At 40.2% G+C, this 22,039-nt stretch overlaps 1 protein-coding gene and 1 long non-coding RNA gene across 2 annotated transcripts in view; one reads left to right on the top strand and one right to left on the bottom strand.

The window, feature by feature from the left end:
* The window catches only part of LOC114921159 (uncharacterized), a 36,809-nt gene extending 23,061 nt beyond the window's left edge, over window positions 1-13,748 (bottom strand). Inside the window, exon 1 of the long non-coding RNA XR_003809457.2 lies at window positions 13,688-13,748. This is a non-coding gene — a long non-coding RNA (uncharacterized lncRNA). The remainder of the gene's footprint in view (window positions 1-13,687) is intronic.
* Window positions 13,725-16,114, top strand: msx2b (muscle segment homeobox 2b). Its single transcript, XM_020651138.3, has 2 exons — window positions 13,725-14,163; window positions 14,716-16,114. The coding sequence occupies exons 1-2, from the start codon at window positions 13,776-13,778 to the stop codon at window positions 15,168-15,170; spliced, it is 843 nt and encodes a 280-aa protein (XP_020506794.1). The 5' UTR covers window positions 13,725-13,775; the 3' UTR covers window positions 15,171-16,114.
* Window positions 16,115-22,039: the final 5,925 nt, after the last annotated feature.

Consider the following 22,039-nt stretch of genomic DNA (forward strand, 5'->3'; position numbering starts at 1 on the left):
AGCCCCGACCTTGTTAAAAGCGAAACATTCCCTGTTGTCACCACAATGTCTGCAGGGGGTGGAGAGACAACCAAACCCAATTATCAAGCTTTTCTCTACAATGATAGCCTGTCACGTCAGGGTGACAAGCATTTATGTATGATTACTATTTCTAATAATGTCCACCTCACAGGAGAGGTGATTAAATAAAGCTGTAAAACTGATCACAGAGCTGCGTTTCTGAAGCCAAACTGGCTTATGTTGATGATTTTCTAAATGAAGAAAGCATGCGTAACTTGCAAGATATTGTGTCCAAAAAGTGTATGCAAGGCAGTGACTGACTTTTTTGCCAAAACATGGAAAATGATTGGTGCGTATTGCACAGAATAAAATCTGTTTTTTTGTTAAAATTGTAAAAAATAAATACAGAGTCCTGAGACACAAAGCGTGGGTAGGAGTTGTCGTAATGTGGGACTTATGGTGCCGTGCGTGGGTCAGCATGTTCCCGGACCTTTAAATCACCTGAGTGCTGGTGTAATTACTGCTCTCTGGGACGCCACTCAACCCTCTAATACCCAGGGGGCTCTGCAGCGGCGCCACTTGTTGCGCAAGGCTTCGCAGAGAGCAGGCTGCAGGGAGGGAAGCACTGAGAGAAGCGGGGGAGGCCATTGAGGATGAGGGGGGAGCATGGATGCCCTTTGGCAAGTTCGAGGTTAATCTTCTAAACACTGCCTGACAAAGCAATATTGCTGTGTGCGTGCGTGTGCGTGTGTGTGTGTGTGTGTGTGTGTGTGTGTGTGTGAAAAGGGCAGGGGTGGAAACTAGAGTTATGGGAGAGAGGTTTAGGGTGGCAGAGGAAAATCAGAGGGAGAAGCTCTGAAATGAGGGATTCACATCAGACAGTTTGACCAAGATTTAAAATGGTGTTTTTTCTTCAGTAAAAACAAGCGGTCTTTGGAGGAATCCAGGAAATATTTACTGTTTAGGCAGTGCTACAGGCTCAAGTTCCATACCAACACAGAGATGACATGCCCTTCTTAAATATACTTTAGTTTCCACTAAAGGTAGGTAAAAATAAAGTTTTTGTTTAATTTCCCTTTTGCTAAAAGAAAAAGAATTAATTGAGCAATGTATGGTCAGCTTTTTACATGATCAGCTTCTTCTATTATTCCCAAGTCAGCTTTTATCCATGCCATGACACAGAATCTAACATGTTTATCCACTGATACAGTACATTTACAATCGAAAACAATCTGTGATGTTCACATAACTAATTCTGTTGATTTATTGGCCTTGATATCTGCTGACTGATAAGCAGTGATCGATTCTTACTCGCAGGCGACTGACAGGATGTTAGCGAATTTAGCAATATTGATTAAAGCCCAGACGAGACATTTGGCGCCTTCCACACTAAGTTATCTGCTTTTCATGAGGGGGTTTTTAAGAACAGATTTATCTCTAAGTATCTGTGAGCATTTAAATCAAAAGCATTTGGAAGGGAACAAGCCTTTGAGAACGGATTGTATCCTAAACTGTCAAAACTTTCCCCACTATCACAAACGTCTAGAACTAATGCTCTGGTGTCGTCATATTGAAAAATAAACAAGAAAATCATATCTGGTATGGTTTTTTTTTTTAAGGTGTGGGGACTGTTTTGCTCCAACAATATCAAGAAAGGACCTCATAGCCTCCAGCAGAAATGTAAGGTTGGCTACAAGTCCTCTATAATCGGAACAGCAGAAACTGATAATAGATAAGCATGACTGTCTTTAACCAAGGACTCTACTTATATTTTCACTAACATGCCATCCAGAGTACTTATTATTTTACCAAACACAAGCTCAGGTGTGAAAAATGCAGCCAGGATATAATCAGTGAGGCCAGAGACCTTAATAATAAAACTCAAATCTGTTTTTTCCAGGTGTCTCCGACCATAGTTTGTCAAATTGGAATGTGAATTTCATCTAATACTTGAATTGAGTATAACTTTCTTGTTATTCCCAAATGGATGTTGGAGGGCCACACATGGAAACAAGCCTCTGATCCTCACTGACTTCAGTTGACTTTTTACCACAACAAAAATGGGATAAGCAGATAGTATCGGTTTAATTATTCAAAATAAGGACAGTGCACTTTAATGAAGATAAATGTGTTAATATGCAAGATTGTAGCCATAGGCTGATTCACACCTGTAGTCCCTTCGCAGGTTTGGTGGTACACATGTATACAAAATTACTTATAACCACAATGACAATCAGAAACCAACACAACAAACCAAGCAACAAAATAAACTGAGATCCTGAGGTACTGATGTAAATTGTAAATTGCACATTCCCCCTAGAGCCTTTAAAGTGCTGATATAATCATACATACCCCTATTAGACTGAAACTATACACAAGTGCACATACTTTTGCACTGGGGTTAGATACATAGTTTTATGTATGTTGGCATAATTCAAAATAGGCGGTATTACTTGGTCACAGATCTGGTTTGTTCTGAACCACAGCTTCAGATGACCATTGAAAGGGGCAAAGCTGCAGCATGAGAGTGGTAAGCTGTTCCATAATGTCCTTACTTTGAACGACAAAACATTTTCGACCAACAGTGGATCGTCTGAGGGGAACCTCCCAGTCAACTGTAACAGTTGTGACACAGTTAACATTCAGGTGGTTACAACAGAGTTTTGCATGCTTCTATTTTGGTGACAATAACCCCGCCTCCACCCCCTGACGTAAGCTGTTCTTTCTTGCAGACCAGCACGGAGTTGGTGCTACTCTGGAACAGTTTTCTTCTGGCCCAGAGCCAGCGCTTTGGCTGTCAAATCACAAAGAACTGGTGCAAGAATAGGCACTCAGGCTCTGAACCAGCCCTTGAACTGGTTTTGTGGAAAAGATTTGTGTGAGATTTGAGGAAACAGCAAACCTTCACATAGAGTGGCAAAGAATGGGCAGTACAGTTTGATTATTCAGAAAGCATATCAATACACATTATTGCTATTTTTGTGTCTTGTAAGCATATACACTGTTTCAGTTCAGACAAGCTCATAAACAAACACACAGTGCACCTCTCGCTCTCTTTTTCTAAGTCATTGTGGCCAATAGCTCTCCCTCACAACTATCAATAAACAAGTAAATAATCCAGCCAGATCATCAAAAAAGGAGAGGGTTCCTTAAATGAAAGTTACATGGTAGTGTCCTGAAAAAAAAAAAGATGTTTTGGTCTTCACCATTCATGGACGAAAAACTTAACAGGCAATAAAACTAGACAGGATATTATTTTTGTATCGGGCAACAAATGCAGCATGCTTGTGTGTTAATATATGTCAAATAATTTGAACATGCCCAGAGACAATTGCCTGGACCAATCCAAAATTGGAATCCATGCTCTGTGCGTGCTCTGGCTTAGTATGCATTTGTCCCAAACAGTGACGTCTTTAACTGATATTATAGACACAACTATTCCATTGAAGCCCATCCCTAGAAGCCAACAGTGAATAATTATGTTTGTGTGTTTATTTTTAAACCAGCATAACATGCTCAAATATTTTCTTTGGTAAGAAATAGTCCTTAATTTCCATGGTAAAACATCATAGCTGATCTCTTTAGATGTTGGTCTCTCTCTTGTATGCTTAAACCCCTGAAACTCATTATGCATATTTCATGCATCTTTCTACTTTATTTCTCGTCTCACTTCCCTCAGATTTGACAGGGCTCCCGGTGGTTTGTCGGGGTAATTACCTGTCGACATGGCGGAGAACAAAGCAGTCAGGGAGGGTCCGTAAATACGCCGTCTAGACTTAGTGTCTGGCTCCCGCTCTGTGTGTCCCCCCGTTTATTATTTGACCTGTCGTCTGACCTGACAGGGAGTCAACTTTTAACTTGAAAGGGGACAGACGACATCAGTGTTTTCAAATCATTATACTTCATTCTTTAAAAAGAAATGTTATTTCTGAAACAATGATAGGCCTTTTATTCCCCTTTATCAACAGATATCAGCACCTCAGATGTTCAAGCACAAATAAGGCCCTTTACTTAGAGACAAAAACAGGGCAGTACAGTGAAGAGACAGTTAGTCTGACCCGCTGTAATTGGCCTCCTTTGAAGTGGTGGAGATAGTGCTCGTAATCAGCTTAATTGATTGTAACAAGGCACCAGCAGCAGAGAGGCAGATAGAGACAGAGCACTGTGGGCTGATTTTTTTACTGAATGTTTGGATGTTTGGGGCAGAGTAGTAATTCACCATAATGACAGCTATTACTCTAAAGGCAAACAATGTCACTCACTCGACCAAACTGTGCTGGGCCCAAGCTGGCAGATGTGATCACTGTACTAGAACACAGCCTCAGGGGGAACTACAACAAATAGGGTTTAAGTGCTACTTAAGTACAACTAAATCATGGGTAATTGTCCCATTAGAGAAGGAATAAACTCAAGTGCAACACAAACACCTTTGTAATAAAGTGCAATTAACAACACATGGTGAGCATCTTTCTTTAGTTAAATGTTGGTGAACATCTAGGAGCTGATTTTTTTAAACAAATGGACTGATTGTCACATTGAGTGTGCGATCTCTGTCCTCTTCCCACGCGTCTCTCTCTCTCTCTCTCTCTCTCTCTCTCTCTCTCTCTCTCTGTCTCTGTGTGTGTGTGTGTGCACATCTTTTTCCTCGCTCTTGTCTTATCATCTGGACTTGATCACTCCATTTCCTGGCTGGTATAAAATTCAGAGATAGTTAAAAGAGAGCAGGATAAAGAGTGAGAGGGTAATTGGCTTATCATTCTTAGAAAATGATTGTAGTAAGGTCATTAGCCTGATGAATGCACACTGAAAAAAAAAGACTCTTGCTTTACTCTGCCTGTTTTTTTTGCTTTAACCTCTGCCTTCTGCATCTGGTAATATCAATGACATTATTTAAAGAAATGTTGATAATGGTTTCGTTATTTTCGCCATTTTTCAAGTAATAAATTCAAACGTTTGAATCCTCTAAGATGCAAGTAAAGGATGCCCACTCTTCACTACTACCTTCAGCATTGTAGTCATTTACATCCTGCCAATCAGTCCAGCAGCAGGCCCCTGTTGCTCTATTTCAAAGGGCGCACGCCAAGGTTTGCAACCTTTGACCCATAGGTGGAGAAAGGGTCACAATAAAAGACCCCAGTGATAGTTGTCACTCTGCAGGGTCAGAGCAAAGATCAGAGTGGATGTGTGTCTCCGTTCTCTGGACTCTCCATCACATCCAAGCTCTGTCCTTCATGGTCCCACTGTGAATGGCGTCTTTCCCTCATTAAACAGCAGTGAGTCTGAGGCTCGAGTCTGCTGCAGCAAACACACACTTACACACACACACTGACACACACAAACACACAAACACATGCACACTCAAACAGTAAGACAAGAAGGATTAATGAAAACTAACACGATCCACTGTGGTGTCAGGTCATACACGTCGCTGAACCTTCTATGTAGTGCTCTTTTTCAGTTAGTAAGCCGTGTTGCACAGTAAACCTTTCCGCCAGCTAACCAACAAATGAGTCAGCCGGTAAACCAGCCTGTCCCTCCCTGACTGCTGACCTTTAAAATGATTACGACTGCAGGCTTTGATGTTCCCTTTTCCTTGTCTTGGCTGACTGGCTGATTTGTTTATTCAGTTAAGTGCTTTGTTCTTTATGACTCCATAAAAGAAGCTCTCACTAGACACCAATTTTAACTAAAGGTAGTTAAACCCTTAAAAAAAAGGTTAAATTGCAGTATAGATGAGTGGACTATAAACTGTTGATGACTTTATAAAACAGAATCAAGGACAAAAACTACTTCTGTGGTATCAGGTTGTAAAATGTCATAATGGCGGAGATATACAAAAGATAATGTACAGAACAGGGTGTACATTGTCAGGAATGAATGGAAAACATGGAGGACAGAACAGTTTAACATGCAGCCAATAAGAATTGAGAATCCATTTGCACCAGAACATGGTAAATGTATAGCTATGTTATGATTTGAAGGCTAAAGTCCAAAATAAACTTTATTTTCAAAGCAGTACGCCAGCTGTCAGATCATTCCTTTGCTATTGGATGTGTAATAAGAAGAATATTTTGGGTTCTTTTTTTTGTTGCCATACACTCTCCCTACATTTGTCCCTACAACTCTCTATTTGTTTGTATTTGTCTCAGTGCTCCATGTCGAAGCATATTTCACTGTCATATAACTCGCAGGGTGCGTGTAACACGGCAATAATGACTGGGAAACTTGTGGCTGCGCAACCATGAAATGTTATTTGCTGTAATGAGACAAAAATTTCTTTTAAGGAGATTTGTTCCTGTGGTTCAAGTTGTTTGTTGTGTGGAAGGTGGATTTCCCCAATCTCTGGAACACTTCCCAGAATACTGTGCATGTTCACACGATCAAATGCAACACACACACACACACATATGTGTGCGCACTTGCCCTTCTAGCACCACTTAAAAACAATTATACCATTTCAGTGACTCCTCATGATTACAAGGCTGCTCCTGATTTACACGATGGCTTCGTCATAAATTCTACCTGTCAGAAGTGATTGAGATATTGTGTGTCGAAGGGACTCCACAAGGTTTATGGAGGAACACATAATGCCCCCTGGGTAGTGTGTCTCTCGCTCTTTGCGAAGACTCTGCGTTTGACACGGAAACTGAAGTCATGAGGCCTGTGAGGCTATCTGACTCATGCAAGTCTGACGATGCTCCTAGTCTCTGATCTGTGAGGCACTCCATGGCTAATTTCCAAAGGCACGAATGTCATATCAGCTGAAAAATGAGGCAACTATAGACCCGGGTTTTACTAACTTTCTTACTGGTTTAACATTCAACAGCAAATTGTCTGAATACTCAAGGTTCAGTATTCTTTATTTTTCAACTTCCAACCAAGTACTTTGATTGGAAAAGAGTCATTCCTAATATGGAGTACAAAATTGTGGGATTAGTAAGGATATACACAAAGTAGCAAGAGGAAAATTTGTATGTGATGTGTCGCAAAAAGTCTTCTTCTAGTAAAGACGCAGAACTAGTTTAAAGGACAAAAAGCGATTATTTCCATGGTGTGCGATATTGCTCAAAAAGGGTTTAATACCCTCTTCTCTCTGTGAAGCACTGGTGCTAATGATATAACAGCAAAAATGCCCTCCTATTGGCACTGTTTTATGCTGTGCAGGAAGGTTAAGAGGTCACTAAGTTTGAACGAACAAAACATTCCAAAAGCCTTGAAGGTGTAATATTTAAGTCATGAAATGAAAAGAAGAGCTGGTAATGATGGGTTACTCTGAGGTGAAGCTGTGAAGCTGTGAACGTGTATTAGTGGATAAGTACAGAGGCTACGAAGTGTTCAAAACTCCATCAAAGAGCAGAGAAGAGTTCCTAAAACATAATTGCACCTGGCGATAACCCAAGTAATTATCACCATCAAAGGAATGGTTTGTTTCTTATAATCATACAGAGGCAAGTACTGGTGCATTCATTTTGGCACCGAGTGAATTTCTTGATATGTGGCTGTGTGTGTGTGTGTGTGTGTGTGTGTGTGTGTGTGTGTGTTGTGTTTCATCTCGTTAACCTGCATAACTGTGCTCAACAGAAGTAAGTGCAGGTTCACATGAGTGTTGCCTCACAGAATGTGTTCACACTGTTCTTTATTTATGACATGGTGTTGGGTTTAGTCTTTTATACTTAGATGATTCATGTCATGTATATGTGACACTCATGTCATAAATCTTTGTGGTAACACAACTTTGTCATTGCAATGGTATATAGTTTTTATACTGACTGTAATAATTTCTTGAAAGATTGATTATTCCCTTTTTTCATGTATTTATTAACACTTGTTCATTTGCATTCTACATTGCTGGTATTTGTATTGTTGTTGGGCTTTTATGTTTCATGATAATTCTTGGCGATATAGGTTTTCGTTGAGTGCTATACAAACAAACTTCATAATTATATGAGTGCAATAAACTCAAACTGCTTGGCTTTGTGGTTGTACATTCATCTGTTTGGAATAAAAATGTAGCAATACTTATCAATGTGAATACAGTGAATGTAAAAAATAAACCTTCACACACCCACTTCACAAGACAGGTGTGTAAGAGAGCAATGTGTCCATCAAAATCTGAAGGATAAACTCCTGCACACTGTTTAACTTGCAAGCAAACATTTATTGGCAACGTTTCAGTACTAGACCGTCATCAGGGAAAACTTTGTCAAAATGGGCATGTCATCTTTAATAGGAAGTGGCTATACGCATGCAATACATTGAATGTAACGTTCTAATCAGTCGATCTTTATTCATATTGCCCCATGTCACAACAACAGACAATCATAAGGTCTAGTCTCAACCGTACTCTTTATTTCATTTAGAGACACCCAACTTACCTAGCAAAGAGCAAGTATTCGGCAACAGCAGCCACAAAAGGCTTATTTTTTACAGCAGAAACCTTGAGAGGAACCAGACTCATTGGTGAACAGCCATTGGAAGCAGCCAGAAACAGAAATGACAGAAATATCTTGTACAACCAGAATAGTGCCCTAAGTTATTTTGATCATTAATTGTTTTTTGGCATTGCATGCACTGATCTTCTTAATCAACCTAATATCATTAAGGTAAAGTTAAACCAGCAGAAGGCGGTTGCCAAAGATCTGTCATTCTCAATAAACACAAAGCCCTACCTACAAACACTTATGTTGTGTATTTGTATGTGTGTTTATGTTCTCTATTCAACCCCTGTAGTGGCTTATACTCCACCTTCACATTTCTCAGTAGCCTCATCCCCACTCCTTCCTCTTCTACAGGCTCAAAGTAATCAGCTGACTATCCTGTAACATAGCCCAGGGCTGAGTCGAGCAACAGATTGCCTCCTTCTCTTGTCATTAGCAAAGTGGGCATCAATCTTTCACGTTACAGGAGGCCTCATTGCCTGGCTTCTGAATAGATCTGTCTCCAGTGTTAACAGCTAATTGGCGCTGGCGCCATTGTAGCATTCAAGGTAGTCATTTAGGTGCATTACAGGCGGAGGCTCCGAGGGCCAGGGAGGGTGACTGCAAGAGAAAGAGAGAGAGGGGTGTGTGGGTGTGTGTATGTGACAGCAATAAGATCTTTTTAATCCGTGTGAAAACAATGTGATTACATTGAGTGTGTATGTGTCAGTTAGTCATTTACAACATGTCCCACTGGTTTGACAAGTCACCTGTCTCAATGAAAGTATGTTACTCAAGTGTATGTAGTACTATAAGACATGTCTATGTGTATGCTCTATGTCTGCATATGTGTGGGTATATTGACCTCAGCAGTACTGCTGTATAACTATCTTTTGATTTGAAGATGGATGTGTGCGTCGGCTTAGTCTGATTATTTTTCTAAATATGTAAGTATGTATGTATGTCTGTTCAAACAAACTTAAAATGTAACATGTGTGAAGATACTACTGTATGAAAGTGGAGAATCATTCTGTGCACTGAGCATTCATTTGATTGTTTAATATTTGAGTTGTCACACTTTCATATTGGATATGTACAGACATTAGAAAAATGTTGTTTTTAACACCATGATACTGATCAACCACGTCTGCTAGGCACTGGAGAAATGTTAAGTTTACAACATGACTTCAGGTTTAAAAGAACCAGAACAACACATGCACCGCAGGCATGGAAATACGAAGCAATTCCATTTGCACACATGAACTGCCAGTAATAGGTGGCCTAGGGGAGGACTAACTTTGTCAAATAAATTACAATTTGTTTCCACAGCTCAAAATTGTCTGAAAGATTCTTAGAAAAGTACAATGTACAAAGCCCTGTTTTAGTTACATAGTTTTCAGAAAAGTCACCAAAATCAACTGTTTCAAGTCCTTTTCTCTTCCCCCTTAATTTACTGCCACATCGTTGCTGTGTACAAGTTAAACAGTGCAGCATTAGAGGACAGAACATGAAAGCAGCGTACTTCAGAGTACTGTCACAACTGTGTGACATTACACCGATTTACATGCTACAACTGAACGGCAAAATCTCCTGTCACTGATGTATCCCGTCATATTTTATGTTTGTACATGTTCCTTCAACTTTGTACGCAGTACGTAAGAATAGATGGTAGAATTTACAGCTCTGATGGTGTGAATGAGTGCTTTAATGGGAACGTAAATAGAGTGAGTGCAGCACAGCCTGCTGATTATCCCGACCAAACATTCCACCACTTCAAAGCTGCTGCTGTAATTACAATGCTCTGAGGTGTGCCCGACACACACATCCAGAGGCTTCTGCTTCTCCTCTATCACTCACACATACACACATACACACACACACACACACGCACACGCACACACACACCACACATACACACAGAGTACAGGCACAAACATGCTCAGACAAATTGCTTTCGCTATTATCAGGCTTAAATGATATTATGGAAAAAAGGAAGTGGGATGTGTGGGTAATTTTGCTACACCCAGGAGAGCAGCCCCTCTCATTTCTACCCCTCCTCCTTCCTTCCTGCCTTCCGTCCTTTATTCCTCCTTCTTCTTCTCTTGCAAGTCTTTTTGGATTCATGGTTGTGTCTAATTTACAATACATACAGAGAATATATATTGGCATGCATGTAACAGTATTTTATGTGTATCAGTTTGTTTGCATGTATCGATCAAAGTGAATTTGATGGAAAATAAACAATTTAGGATTAGTTAACACAGGACTGACACAGTTTATAGATTTGTCATCAGTACACGCTCTTGTTGATGCCAGATGGGATATGTTTCAAACACAATTACATGAGGTCTAGCAGTTGCTGTGATTAAAGAATCTGCTATTGAACTGATTCCTGTTGCAACAGAGAGGAATTATCAGCCAAACCAAAAATAATTCTGTTAAGTCCTGTTTCTATTAGACTTAACTCAGATGAGCACAGTGCCTCTATTAAATCCCCTCTTCAAGAGATTTCTCATTGGAAAGTTGGATCTGCGGATGGATTTTAAAATAATCTCACGAGAGAAAGAAAAAGGAAAGGGAGGAGAGGAGAGTAAATACTGAAGAATGAATGAAAAGGATGAAGGGAAAGGTGGATGGACATAAGGTAAGCATGGGAATAAAGAATTAAATAGGGAAGAGACTAAGTCGAAAAGGAGATTCCAAGAAAAATCAATAGAAGTGAACAATAACATGTTGAAGATAAAGATTCAAAATCAACATAACAAGCATGAAGACAGGAGAGGGGAAACATGCCGCTGACACTCAGCCAAGAAAAGGTTCTGAGAATAATGACTGACAGGTTTCCTGCGGGGCATGCGGGCACAGCCAGACACAGAGAGAGAGAGAGAGAGAGAGAGAGAGAGAGAGAGAGAGAGAGAGAGAGAGAGAGAGGTGTGGAGGGTGTGGAGGAGGATGGAGGTTGGGATCCTGAACAGAGCTCTAAAGAAAAAAAAAAAGGCAACAGTTTCTCCCCTGAGGAGTCGCTCCTTTCATCTGGCCGCTCACTGGCGCCTTCACAAACCTCTGATTGTCTGTGAAATAACCCCACTTTAATAAGGCAGCAGCAGCAGCCTCCTGGGAACTGCTTCAGTCTCACATAGGCATGATCCTCAGGCCTGCTGGCTACACATAAATATGCAGAATAAGATGGAGTACTTATAGTGTATATAATCCAACCTCTGGGATGTTGGGTAAAGAGTACAATGTGTTTTTTTATTTTTTTGTATAAACATTGGCTTTAATGTCAGGCAAAAAATTTGATTTTTTTTTCTATGTCTCTCTGAAATCTGAATCAAAACTATTTTCATTGCAAGTTTGAAGTGACATAATCCCCAAATGATCTTCATCTTTTTGGAAGTGGAAGGCTGTAATAGTTTGAGCGCTGTAGGATACATACTGATACACACAGATAGACACACACTCCTCAACATGTTAGGGGTGGGGATCTGGACTTGTAAAGTCGAAGAGCAATTGCTTGTCATTTAGAACATTGACAATGTCCTGGCTGTTAAAAAATTAGAAATTAGGCGACAGATAAGAAAGCTCGTTAAACAAGCATAACCATGGGAAAAACAATCTTCAAATATGTGAAACATCCCTTCAGCTCCAACTGTTTCAACCGTCATTAAAGGATCATTTCTTCAGATAAGCTGCTGGAACAAGTGTGAAATCATCATCAGGAGTCAGGCACTTTCATCTGACATAACATGAAATTGTTCGAGGAAAATTCACAAAGAGCCGCTTCATGAGAGTCACAATGAGTAGCTTCATGTGCAATGTGTGCAGAGAATGAGATTGAATCATAGGACAGGAAGAAGATGAATGAGTCGACATGTAGATGTCTCATCTGTACTTAGGGTCCATTTGTGCCTCAGACGTCGAGCTGAGGGGTTTTAAGGGCTGAATTTGTGTTTGAGTAACTTTCTCTGTACTGTGAATTAAACGGCCTTCACGAAATGCTGCACGGCACAGAGCTGCATTGTGAGTTACGATGGAAAGTCCCAATAAAAATAACAGCTAACAAATCAGCGAGAGATAAAGAAAAGAAGGGATTACATGATAAACATTATTTTATCCCGGGTATAATTCTCCATAATTATCCGCATGGGGCCCGTGTTTACACACACGGTCTCATGAGGTTAGTGTTCGGGCTAATCCATTACTGAAGCTTAACATGTGATAATGCTGCGGCACAGCGATTGTTTTTTGAAGCTTTTTCCCTTAATCCACTTATTAAAGGAAAGAGGCAGCAAGAGATCAAGGGATGTGCTCATGCTTTAATACAATCTTGATTTTTCACCAACCAAAGGAAGTTCTGAAATGTTTCATTTTTTAAGGGACCCTTCAGGAGATTTTACTTGTATTAGTACCGGACCACATCATCTCAGTGAATTCCAAATATTTTCTTACAGAATAAAAAAAGTCATTTTCTGAACAGTCCATTATTTATTATCATGTTGTATATGTAGCATGTGTGGTCACTATCTGGAGCTTGCATAAACAAATGCTGGGGCTGTGTCGGAACTGTCAATAGTACTGTCAATAAGGCCGTTAATGACAGATCTTACTCTGTTGCTTGACTTATTGTACCTCTATTCATCCTTTTTAAGGCACATTGTTATTCTATCTAACCCTTATCTTCCCTACACTTAAAATACACTTGGTGTTTTATGTTTCTTGTATTTCTTTTATATTTGATGTTATTTTGTGTCTCTCTTTAATGTTGGAGCAACCTGGCACAAGAATTTCCTTTGGGATGAATAAAATCTTTTCTTATCTTTACACTTGTTACTGACTTGAGATCATATCATATCATATCATATCAAATATATATGAAGAAGACCAGCAACTACTTAACAGATGATTGGCAAAACTATATAACACAATTAATTAATAAATTAAAAAATGAAAATAAGTTTAACTTGTGACACAAAAAAACAACAACAACACTTAACTCATGCTCATAAGATTACTCAATCCAAAAAATGAATACACACATGGCTGTTCTTGACTTCTGAAGTTATGTCACATTGACATAAAAATCAAATACGTCAAATAATCTAGAAAGGAGTAGCCTACGTTTTGTTGGTTGTAGTGCACTCGTTCATAAAAAAATACAAGGAACTCCCGTTTACGACCGGCCTTGAAGGCAGCTTGTTTTCACTCGTAAACATTTTGGGAGGCAGTGATTGGTCAAAGTTGAGCCGCGTTTACGTGATGCGTGTACTTACTCCCACATACTAATTGACAGCTCCACAACATCGCGCGCGCTGCAGCCGGCCTCACCTGGCTGCCCCTCTGACTGCTCCGCGTGTCCAAATGTCTCGAGCGGGAGAGATGACTTCTCAGGAGACTTCCAACGACTTGGGCTGCAGTTCTTCCGAGGAGGACAGTAATCGCACGGATTTGGCGGAGGAGAAGGCGACGTCTCCGGTGGTGCGTCGGCATCATCCGTTCAGCGTGGAGGCGATCATGTCCGGGAGGAAGACGGAGGGTCGCGTCGGGGAGTCCACCTGGTGTAAAACGGAGGTGTCGGTGTCTCCTCTCGGTTTGAACTCTCTGTATGTGTGCCGGGAGAAGTGCAGCCTTCCAGGGGAGAGTAGGAAAAGCTTCCCTGCTGCGCCTTCATCCCCGGTTAAATCCGAGGCGTCAGAGTCAGAGGAGTGCGCGCCCTGGGTCACCAGCAGCGCGTTTGCACAACAGCCTCGTAAGTTTGTCTTGCATCCTGGGACATGTAGTATCTGGAGCTCCCACTTTTTTCGTTTTCATTTTGAACAATAGGCTGCATCCTTTTAGTAGTTTGGATGAATATGTGAAAACTGTTTTCATTGGTTTGACTAAAACTTTCTCTTCACTGGTAGACTATATGATCTCTTTAAGGTGTGCTGAAATTATATTTCCAGTTTGTTATATCTATTAAAATAAGAGATATAAGTAAGAACTGTGCAAAGTGGATTCTCAAGCTTTATAGTATATTTGGGGATAAGTGTGTGAAAATGTACTTCTAATCCAGTCAATATTCACAAGAGAAAAAGCGAAGTCTTGGGTTCAGAACCTAATGCCACACAAATTTAGCCTTTTTTCTTAAAGTAAACCAATCAGAACATATAGCCTAAAACACAGACAGTCCTCAATAAGATATTCTCCAAAAGTCACTGTAATAATGATTTAATTAAGCATGTCGTTCAAGGCTTTAAGAGGTTGATCCATTAAGTAAATCTAATCCAAGTCCTTAACTCTTCATTACTTTCCCTCCCAGGTCATGTAAGTCCAGCCTGTCCTCTGAGGAAACACAAGACCAACCGAAAGCCTCGCACGCCCTTCAGCACATCGCAGCTGCTGGCCCTGGAGAGAAAGTTTAGGCAGAAGCAGTACCTGTCCATCGCCGAGCGGGCTGAGTTCTCCTCGTCTCTGACCCTGACGGAGACCCAGGTCAAGATCTGGTTCCAGAACCGCCGCGCGAAAGCCAAAAGGCTGCAAGAGGCCGAGCTGGAGAAACTCAAGATGGCCGCCGATGCCAAGACGGCAGCAGTGGCGGCTGCTGCTGCTGGAGGTTTACACCCTGGGTTTACGTTACCGCTGTCACTGGGGGCCATGACATTGTACGGACAGTCTTATTCTGCCTACCACCACCATCACAGACCCATACTGCCTATCTCACCTCTGGGCCTGTACGCTGCTCCTCTGGGCTACAGCATGTACCACTTATCATAGACATGGATATATCACAGACTGTGTTTAAATGTGTTTCAGAGGATTCCAAAAATAATGGACACCAAGGACTGTGTCTGAATGACAATCTAAAAAAGCAATGATTTATCTACTGCACAAGGAGTGTTTGAATCGACCTCAAGCACTACAAATTCAAATTGTATTTTTTCCATCTGCGAGGATAAAAAAAAAAAAAAAAAGTTGCCCCTTTGGACTACTTGTTTACATATTATGTCTGTAAGAGAAGAAATACCACCATCCAGCTGTTTAGAATGCTCACTTGTTTACTTCTGCAATAATTAAGCTGGAGGCGATGACTTGCACTGCACACAATGATAGAACTTTTCACTTAAGCCTTTTCCTTCATTCTTCATTCAGTGCCTTAAGTTGGGCCTTAATATCAAAGTACTTTGTGCGCATTGTATGGATGATGAGTGTTTCAGACACACAAATAAAACATATCCCTGCAGCCGTCTTTAAATCCTACAGAAGTGCCTGTCTTAAAAAACCTCTTAGATTCAGTTTCAGCTTTGTTTCCTCTTAATGAGGTTTCATAACTGTACGCAGTTTATGAGGATCTTCATCCTCTATCTATCACAGCAATAACAAAACATTTTATCACCTTACCACACATTTATTGCCACATATTTATTCTCTTCTCTGGACTATAATTATGCTGGAAATGTATGAATGTCACGTGTATTTATAAGAATTTGGTACTTAAGTTCTGACCAAAATTGTATTTATATTGTTCCTACCTGACGGTCCCTTTGAGAGGGCCGACACTGTGCTATGCAGTTTATATATATATATATATATATACATATATATATATTTTCCACTATTGTTATACCATTAAAATGAGTCAATGTTTTGTTTTGAATAAATGACTTTTGATTTTAAGTTGCAAGAATAAAAGTAGCAATATGCAAACATGTGCAGTGCTATGTTGACTTAAGCTCTCTTTTTTTAAAAGTCAGGTTTGAAGTATTTCGGCCATGAAACCAGCTGTGATGCATTTTTCCCCTTTATGTGCGTGCATGTGTGTGTTTGTGTGGTTCTACTCCATGTCTGTGTTTCTCATTAGACAGCGGTCACTTCAAGGCAATGTTTTGACAAACCATAAATGATACCCATAAATTATCCAACTTCACAGATAGTTCCCGGTATAACTCAGCCATCATATACCACACAGCTCAAACTCTTTCTTTTTTTAAAGCAGGAAGACACTTTTACAGTGTTTGGTTTGCTCAGAAACACAGTGTGTTAAATCTTTGTCAATAATTACTTTGCTTTTTTTATGACCATTATTGAGGTACTAGAGTTTTGTGAGAACCAAACACATCGTTTATCTCTAAAAGGTGGTGGGTTGGTTAGAGATAAAAAAAAAAAAAAGAAAAGATGTGTGAGTTATCTGTCAAATCTGTATATGGCTTTAAGAATTAACCAGCAACATATAGGCCTACTACTTATTTCGCAGGAAACTAGTCACTTATACTAGCTTGCTTAGACATTAAAAAACATTCCTGACTCATTAAACTGACTAAGCATTGTTGATTAGCTTTGAATTAGCCAAATCCTATCAGACTTTTCCAATCGCGCACCACTCTTAACAGAACTGCCAGCTGAGTTGAGTTACTAAAGAGGTGTCTGTGCTATGTTGCAATTATGAAACCAGCTTACAACTTCCGTGTGACTTTGATGTAATGAGGAAATGGTTTGTGGGCAGCAGCTTATTTACGAGGTTCCCCTTTAATCAGAACAAGAGGGACAGGCCCAGAGAGCTGGCAGGCAAAGCGAGTCGCTCACAGAGACAAGCAATCAGCCTAATGAAGTGCAGATTGGCAGGAGTGGCTTCGTGTAACTTGTGAAACATCAAGTTTGTGCTACTTACTGGGGGGTGGATGGATTGAAGGGGGAGGGGTGTATTTCAGTGATGGAGGGTTCATAACTCTGTCTTTTATTTGGAGGGTTGTCACTTGCACCACAGCTCGGTTTTTGTCATTGTTAGCTGCTGTTCATCTGACAGTGATTCGGGATGTTTGTGGTTTACATGATATTTAAAGACAACATGTGACTGAGCCGGTCTGTGTGCTGGTCATGTGCTTGTCTTTTACCTCCTCTAGTGGCTGTTAAGAGTAAAGCATCATGGGAAAATCTTCCCCTTCTCCGATATTCTTTTGTTGTTCTGAGAAGCAACATGCCAGTAAAATCAGTTTGACTCTTTTAGACTGATAAGAAATTCTTGGAAATAAAACACAAGTCAATGATTTGCTTTCTCGTAAAAATAGAGTCCTTCTTTGCACTTTACAGCTTTTCTACAAAAAATAGTTTCAATTAGGGTTTTTACAGATTATGTCTTTGGTTGCTTTCCTGCCTTTCCCATAGAAATTAATTCATATCATTCTTTATTTTACTACCTCAATATTTTTTATCCTGTCTCTCTATTGTCCTAACCCAGGTCCCTACAGACTGAGCTACTCCCGCCCCAAGGTAGTTCTCGGGTTAGCCATTGGTGAAACTAACATAATGAAACAATTACTCAGGCGCTGTATACTCAGTTACAAACGCGAGGTACTTCTATCTCGGTGGAGTATCTTGACCTTTTTGACCTTTTGGGGCAGCTGGTTCTTCCACAGTTACTTAGTTTCCCAAAAGACATGATCCCCATTCAAATGTAAAGTTAAGGAGTGCAGTTTCAGTGTACTTTTTAATAAAAACACACAAAATACAGTATGTGAATCCAATAAAAAAGTCACATGTGACTCAGGGAAGCAACTGAATGAGGCTAGTCTCCTTGACGGGATGGCTCTTAATCAAAAAGATGCTTCTACAAAAAATTCACCGCAGAGGAATCTGGTCTAAGTTAGGGCTCTGTCAGAAGTAAGTTAAAAAAAACCTGTAGGAGGCATTCTTTAGCAGTGCATATTGGCTCTGAACTGTAGGGCCAGTTTAGCTACAAAACCATTTAGTTCAGCTCACTGCTGTCAATTAATGGAGGAGAAGCAAAACACTTGGCCACAATGCTGCTGATGGATTTTGTCAGCATTAGCTAAACATTAGAGCCAGCAGCTCATAGTTGGCTGGGCAGCGCTGATTGCCTGAGAGATGCAAATTAGTGTTATTCAGTGTATTCTCAGTAGTCAGGTGTTCATTTTCTTCTGTATGTCACAGAGTAGAATCGATATTAGCATTCTCTGCTGCTGATTTGTTCTCCTTTAAACTTGTTTACAGACTCCAATGAAGCCGGGGGAAGAACTGATCAGAGACAGAGGGATCCCCACGGTGTATTCTAACACAGACGAGGACAGGCTGCAAAATATTAGGGTGTGTTATTAAGTGTGTTGTGTATGCGTGTGTGTGTGTGTGTGTGTGTGTGTGTGTGTGTGTGTGTGTGTGTGCTTGGGGGGTCTATTTGGGATTTCCCTTGAGAGTTACACATAAGCAGAAGTGAGGATATTGCCTGGAGCAGGCCAGTGGACCGCGAGGAGGGAAGAACCTCTGAAGATAACACTGAACATACAAAAATTCCAATACACAAATCATGGTACATGGATGTTGATTTTGACAGTTTTAAACCAGATGTTTGTCTCGGTCTTTCTACTTCTTCAAGAGCTTTACACTACATGTACATTCTCCCTTTAACACACACATTCACAGTGAGGGTCCAGGCTGCTATGCAAAATACCTAGATCCTCTTCAGAATAACACTCACACACCCATGGCTATGCCTTCAGGAGCAACTCTGGGTTCATTATAATGGCCATGCAACCTGGACAATTACGCTTGTCTTTTGATCAGTGGATAGCCTACTCTGCTGCTGAGCCAAGACTCACAAATATACTGCATGTTTAATTCTGACCGTACATCTAAATACAAGCTCTAACTTAACATTACACTTCACATTAATTGAGAATACACATATAGACAAGCCACTTTTTCTTAATCTTTGGAACATACTGTTTATGTCCATGATGCATCTCAACAGACTGCAGAGATTTCACAAGTTAAAGTAACCTATTAAACAGTGTTTACACAGAGTACACTGACCAACACTGTAATGAGGCTTCTACAAAGGAAGGATGTACACATAAACAGCATATATTCAACATGCTGCGTTCACAGTAACGCTTCATCTCTCAGCTATATTGTCAAATCAAACCTCACAGAGGCTTCAGAAAACATTGTTGAATGTCCATTTATAGCACTTATACTGTTTCCTGACGTCATGAATGAGCTGTTCATGCAGATGTTATGCGTGGCGTAGCCACTGTGACCGCTCAGACAGTCTTTGCTACACTTGGCATCACAAAGCTGAGAGACCTATGTGGATTTCTAGGTTTGACTATCTCTGAGTGAATGTCCTGCCATAAAACTTTGAGTGTCTGTGGTGAAGTGGTTTGAGTTTTAAAATCTGAAGCCGGATACATAACTGGTAGAAGCAATAGTGGGGAGAAATGCACATGACTAATAAATGTAATAAAGAAAGTCATTCACAGTCTAAGAAATGTTGTGAGAGTCCCTGTTAATTAGAGGATGGCACTGAATGAATAACTGAAAGTGTCTGAAAATGTTTGGTTTTCATTATTCATTTTAGAGGACAGAAGGTGGTCAAACTATATGACAATCATTTACAATGGAGGGCTGCAGATACATTAAGAGATAAAAACGGGTGTATTGGACTCATAGGCAACATTTCTTACCAATACTAATATATATTGGTACTTACCAATGCCAATACTACCAATACAAAATCAAAGTCTTTACTTTTTGCAAAAGGGAAAAAACGGCTAAAAAGCTGGGGTGAAGGAAGTTGGAAAAGTTCAAGGTCATCTGAGATGTGGATTTTATCGATCCACCAACCAACTAAATTTGTCCAAATTACTCTCAGCGTCAGAGACCAAGCAAGAATAAAAGACCAAGTCACTGAAATGTCTCAATCAATTCAGCTGTTTAACAAAGAAGCTATCCAATCCAATTTATCCAATTAAAATCTTAATTTAAACCCTGCAGATCCTTGAGATCTAACTCATTAACAACGGTGCCAGGAGAGATACAAAAGTCAAAGTAAAACAAACCCAAAAGGACAACACAAAACACAGACAACACTGGAAATAGCTCAACTTACCAACAACATCAAAATCAGAATCAACTTAATTGGCCAGGTATGCTTACACACACAAGGAATTTGACTTCAGTAAACTCTCTATGTACAAAAAATACAACTAAATTTCAACAATAAACAAAAATAAGCAGAGACTAATATGTATTAGACCGTGTTGGAAAACCTTTATAGAGGCATTTAACAGTGCATTACACATTTAGGGTGAAAACACCTGTTAAGTATGTTACCAGCAAATGAAGAGACATATACAATGGGAAACACGGAGAGAACCTAACGAGCAGTGAGGTTGCAGTACCCTTTATCGTCCAGTAGGTGTCACTAAAGCAGTAAAGTTTGGCTGCAGCAGCCTCAGTGTGCATCAATGAACAAACACCATGCCAGCAGAGGCCATCCAAAAGCATGCTGTTTTAATTTGTTGGCTGTTCTTAAAATAGAGCAGACTGACACTACATTAAATTTTACATGCAAGTCGGCTAAAAGGGACACTTGGCCTTGCTTTACAAGAGTTCATTAAGACTACTACCAATGCAGATGACGCTCCTTATAAAACACAAAGCACACTGGCATATTTATAGTCTCACATATTGTTCCGGCACCTGTTTACACAGCTGACTGCCTCCTTACAAATGTTTGAAGGAATGCTTTTTGCAACTTGAGGTTTATCTTAGGTTGTCTGTGTGTGGCTGTGTGTGTGACAGGAAGGACTAAAGTGATTAAGTTTGGGTACCTCTACCTGTGTGACTCTGACACCCTGCAACCTTTTAACCTTCACTTCTCTATCGGAGAAGACAGAGGAGTTGAGTTGTCGTAGATTCAATTTGCCATATGCGCTTCTACATTTTTACACTACTAACACACACTTTCAGCAGCAGCAGCAGCAGCAGCAGCAGCAGCAGCGTGGCACCATTTCTACATCACAAATTAATGTCACAAAGATGCAGACTGACATAACAGTGCAAAGAATGAGCTAGTCCCACACGCGTACACACACAGACACACAGACACACACACACATCCACAGACACACACACACACACACACACACACGTCCTAATGTTGTCACTGTGCTGCCAACTCATCTTCTCCTCCTCTGCTTCACTCTTGTTAAAAGTCGCAGCACTAATTCAAACTGATTAGCTTTTGGCAGACACCTTTAAAGGAGCGAAATAAAAAACGCAACACAAACGAAAAAATTATTATTTAGCAAGACAGAAAATGATAATTTCTTCAAATACTGCTAAAATAGGGATTCTTGGTTTTATTTATATCTGGAACCTGTTTTCTTTCATTTTGTTTTTAATGACAGCAGGTGAGACGTTTACATGGCAACAAAGGTAACAAGACCATGGATAAGACATATTATTTCTATATAGATATTTAGCAAGGCTGCAACCAGGCTCGTGTCGTATTAAGGCGTATATGCAGGCGGTTTAAAGAGCCTTGCTTACATTTTCCATAGCGAAATTACAAAAACTGAGAAGGGGTCTGATTTATTTTCAGGTAATATTACAAATGTATGCACAGAACAGAACTTGGAAACAAAGAAGAACTACAGCCAGTACTTTTACTAAATCTCCTACATTTGATCACGATATAGGGCTTTTGCTTTCCTGCTTCACCGTCTAAACATAAATGATTACAACAATTTGCCTCTGGGCTGTAGAGTCACGTATGACTTCCTGCATTTCCTGTAATCCTAGAGCTGTTTGGCTCAGGTTTTGTAAATGGGTTGAAGGGATCCTCAGTG

The sequence above is a fragment of the Labrus bergylta genome, chromosome 14 (genome assembly GCF_963930695.1).
Source record: "Labrus bergylta chromosome 14, fLabBer1.1, whole genome shotgun sequence".
In the NCBI taxonomy this organism is placed as follows: Eukaryota; Metazoa; Chordata; class Actinopteri; order Labriformes; family Labridae; genus Labrus; species Labrus bergylta.

What these genes read in the sequence shown, in the direction of transcription:
- msx2b (XM_020651138.3), top strand. Translation starts at nt 13,776, where the DNA reads ATGTCTCGAGCGGGAGAGATGACTTCTCAGGAGACTTCCAACGACTTG. An exon ending in CGCGTTTGCACAACAGCCTC is followed by an intron (nt 14,164 to 14,715) that starts GTAAGTTTGTCT and finishes TTTCCCTCCCAG; the next exon opens with GTCATGTAAGTCCAGCCTGT.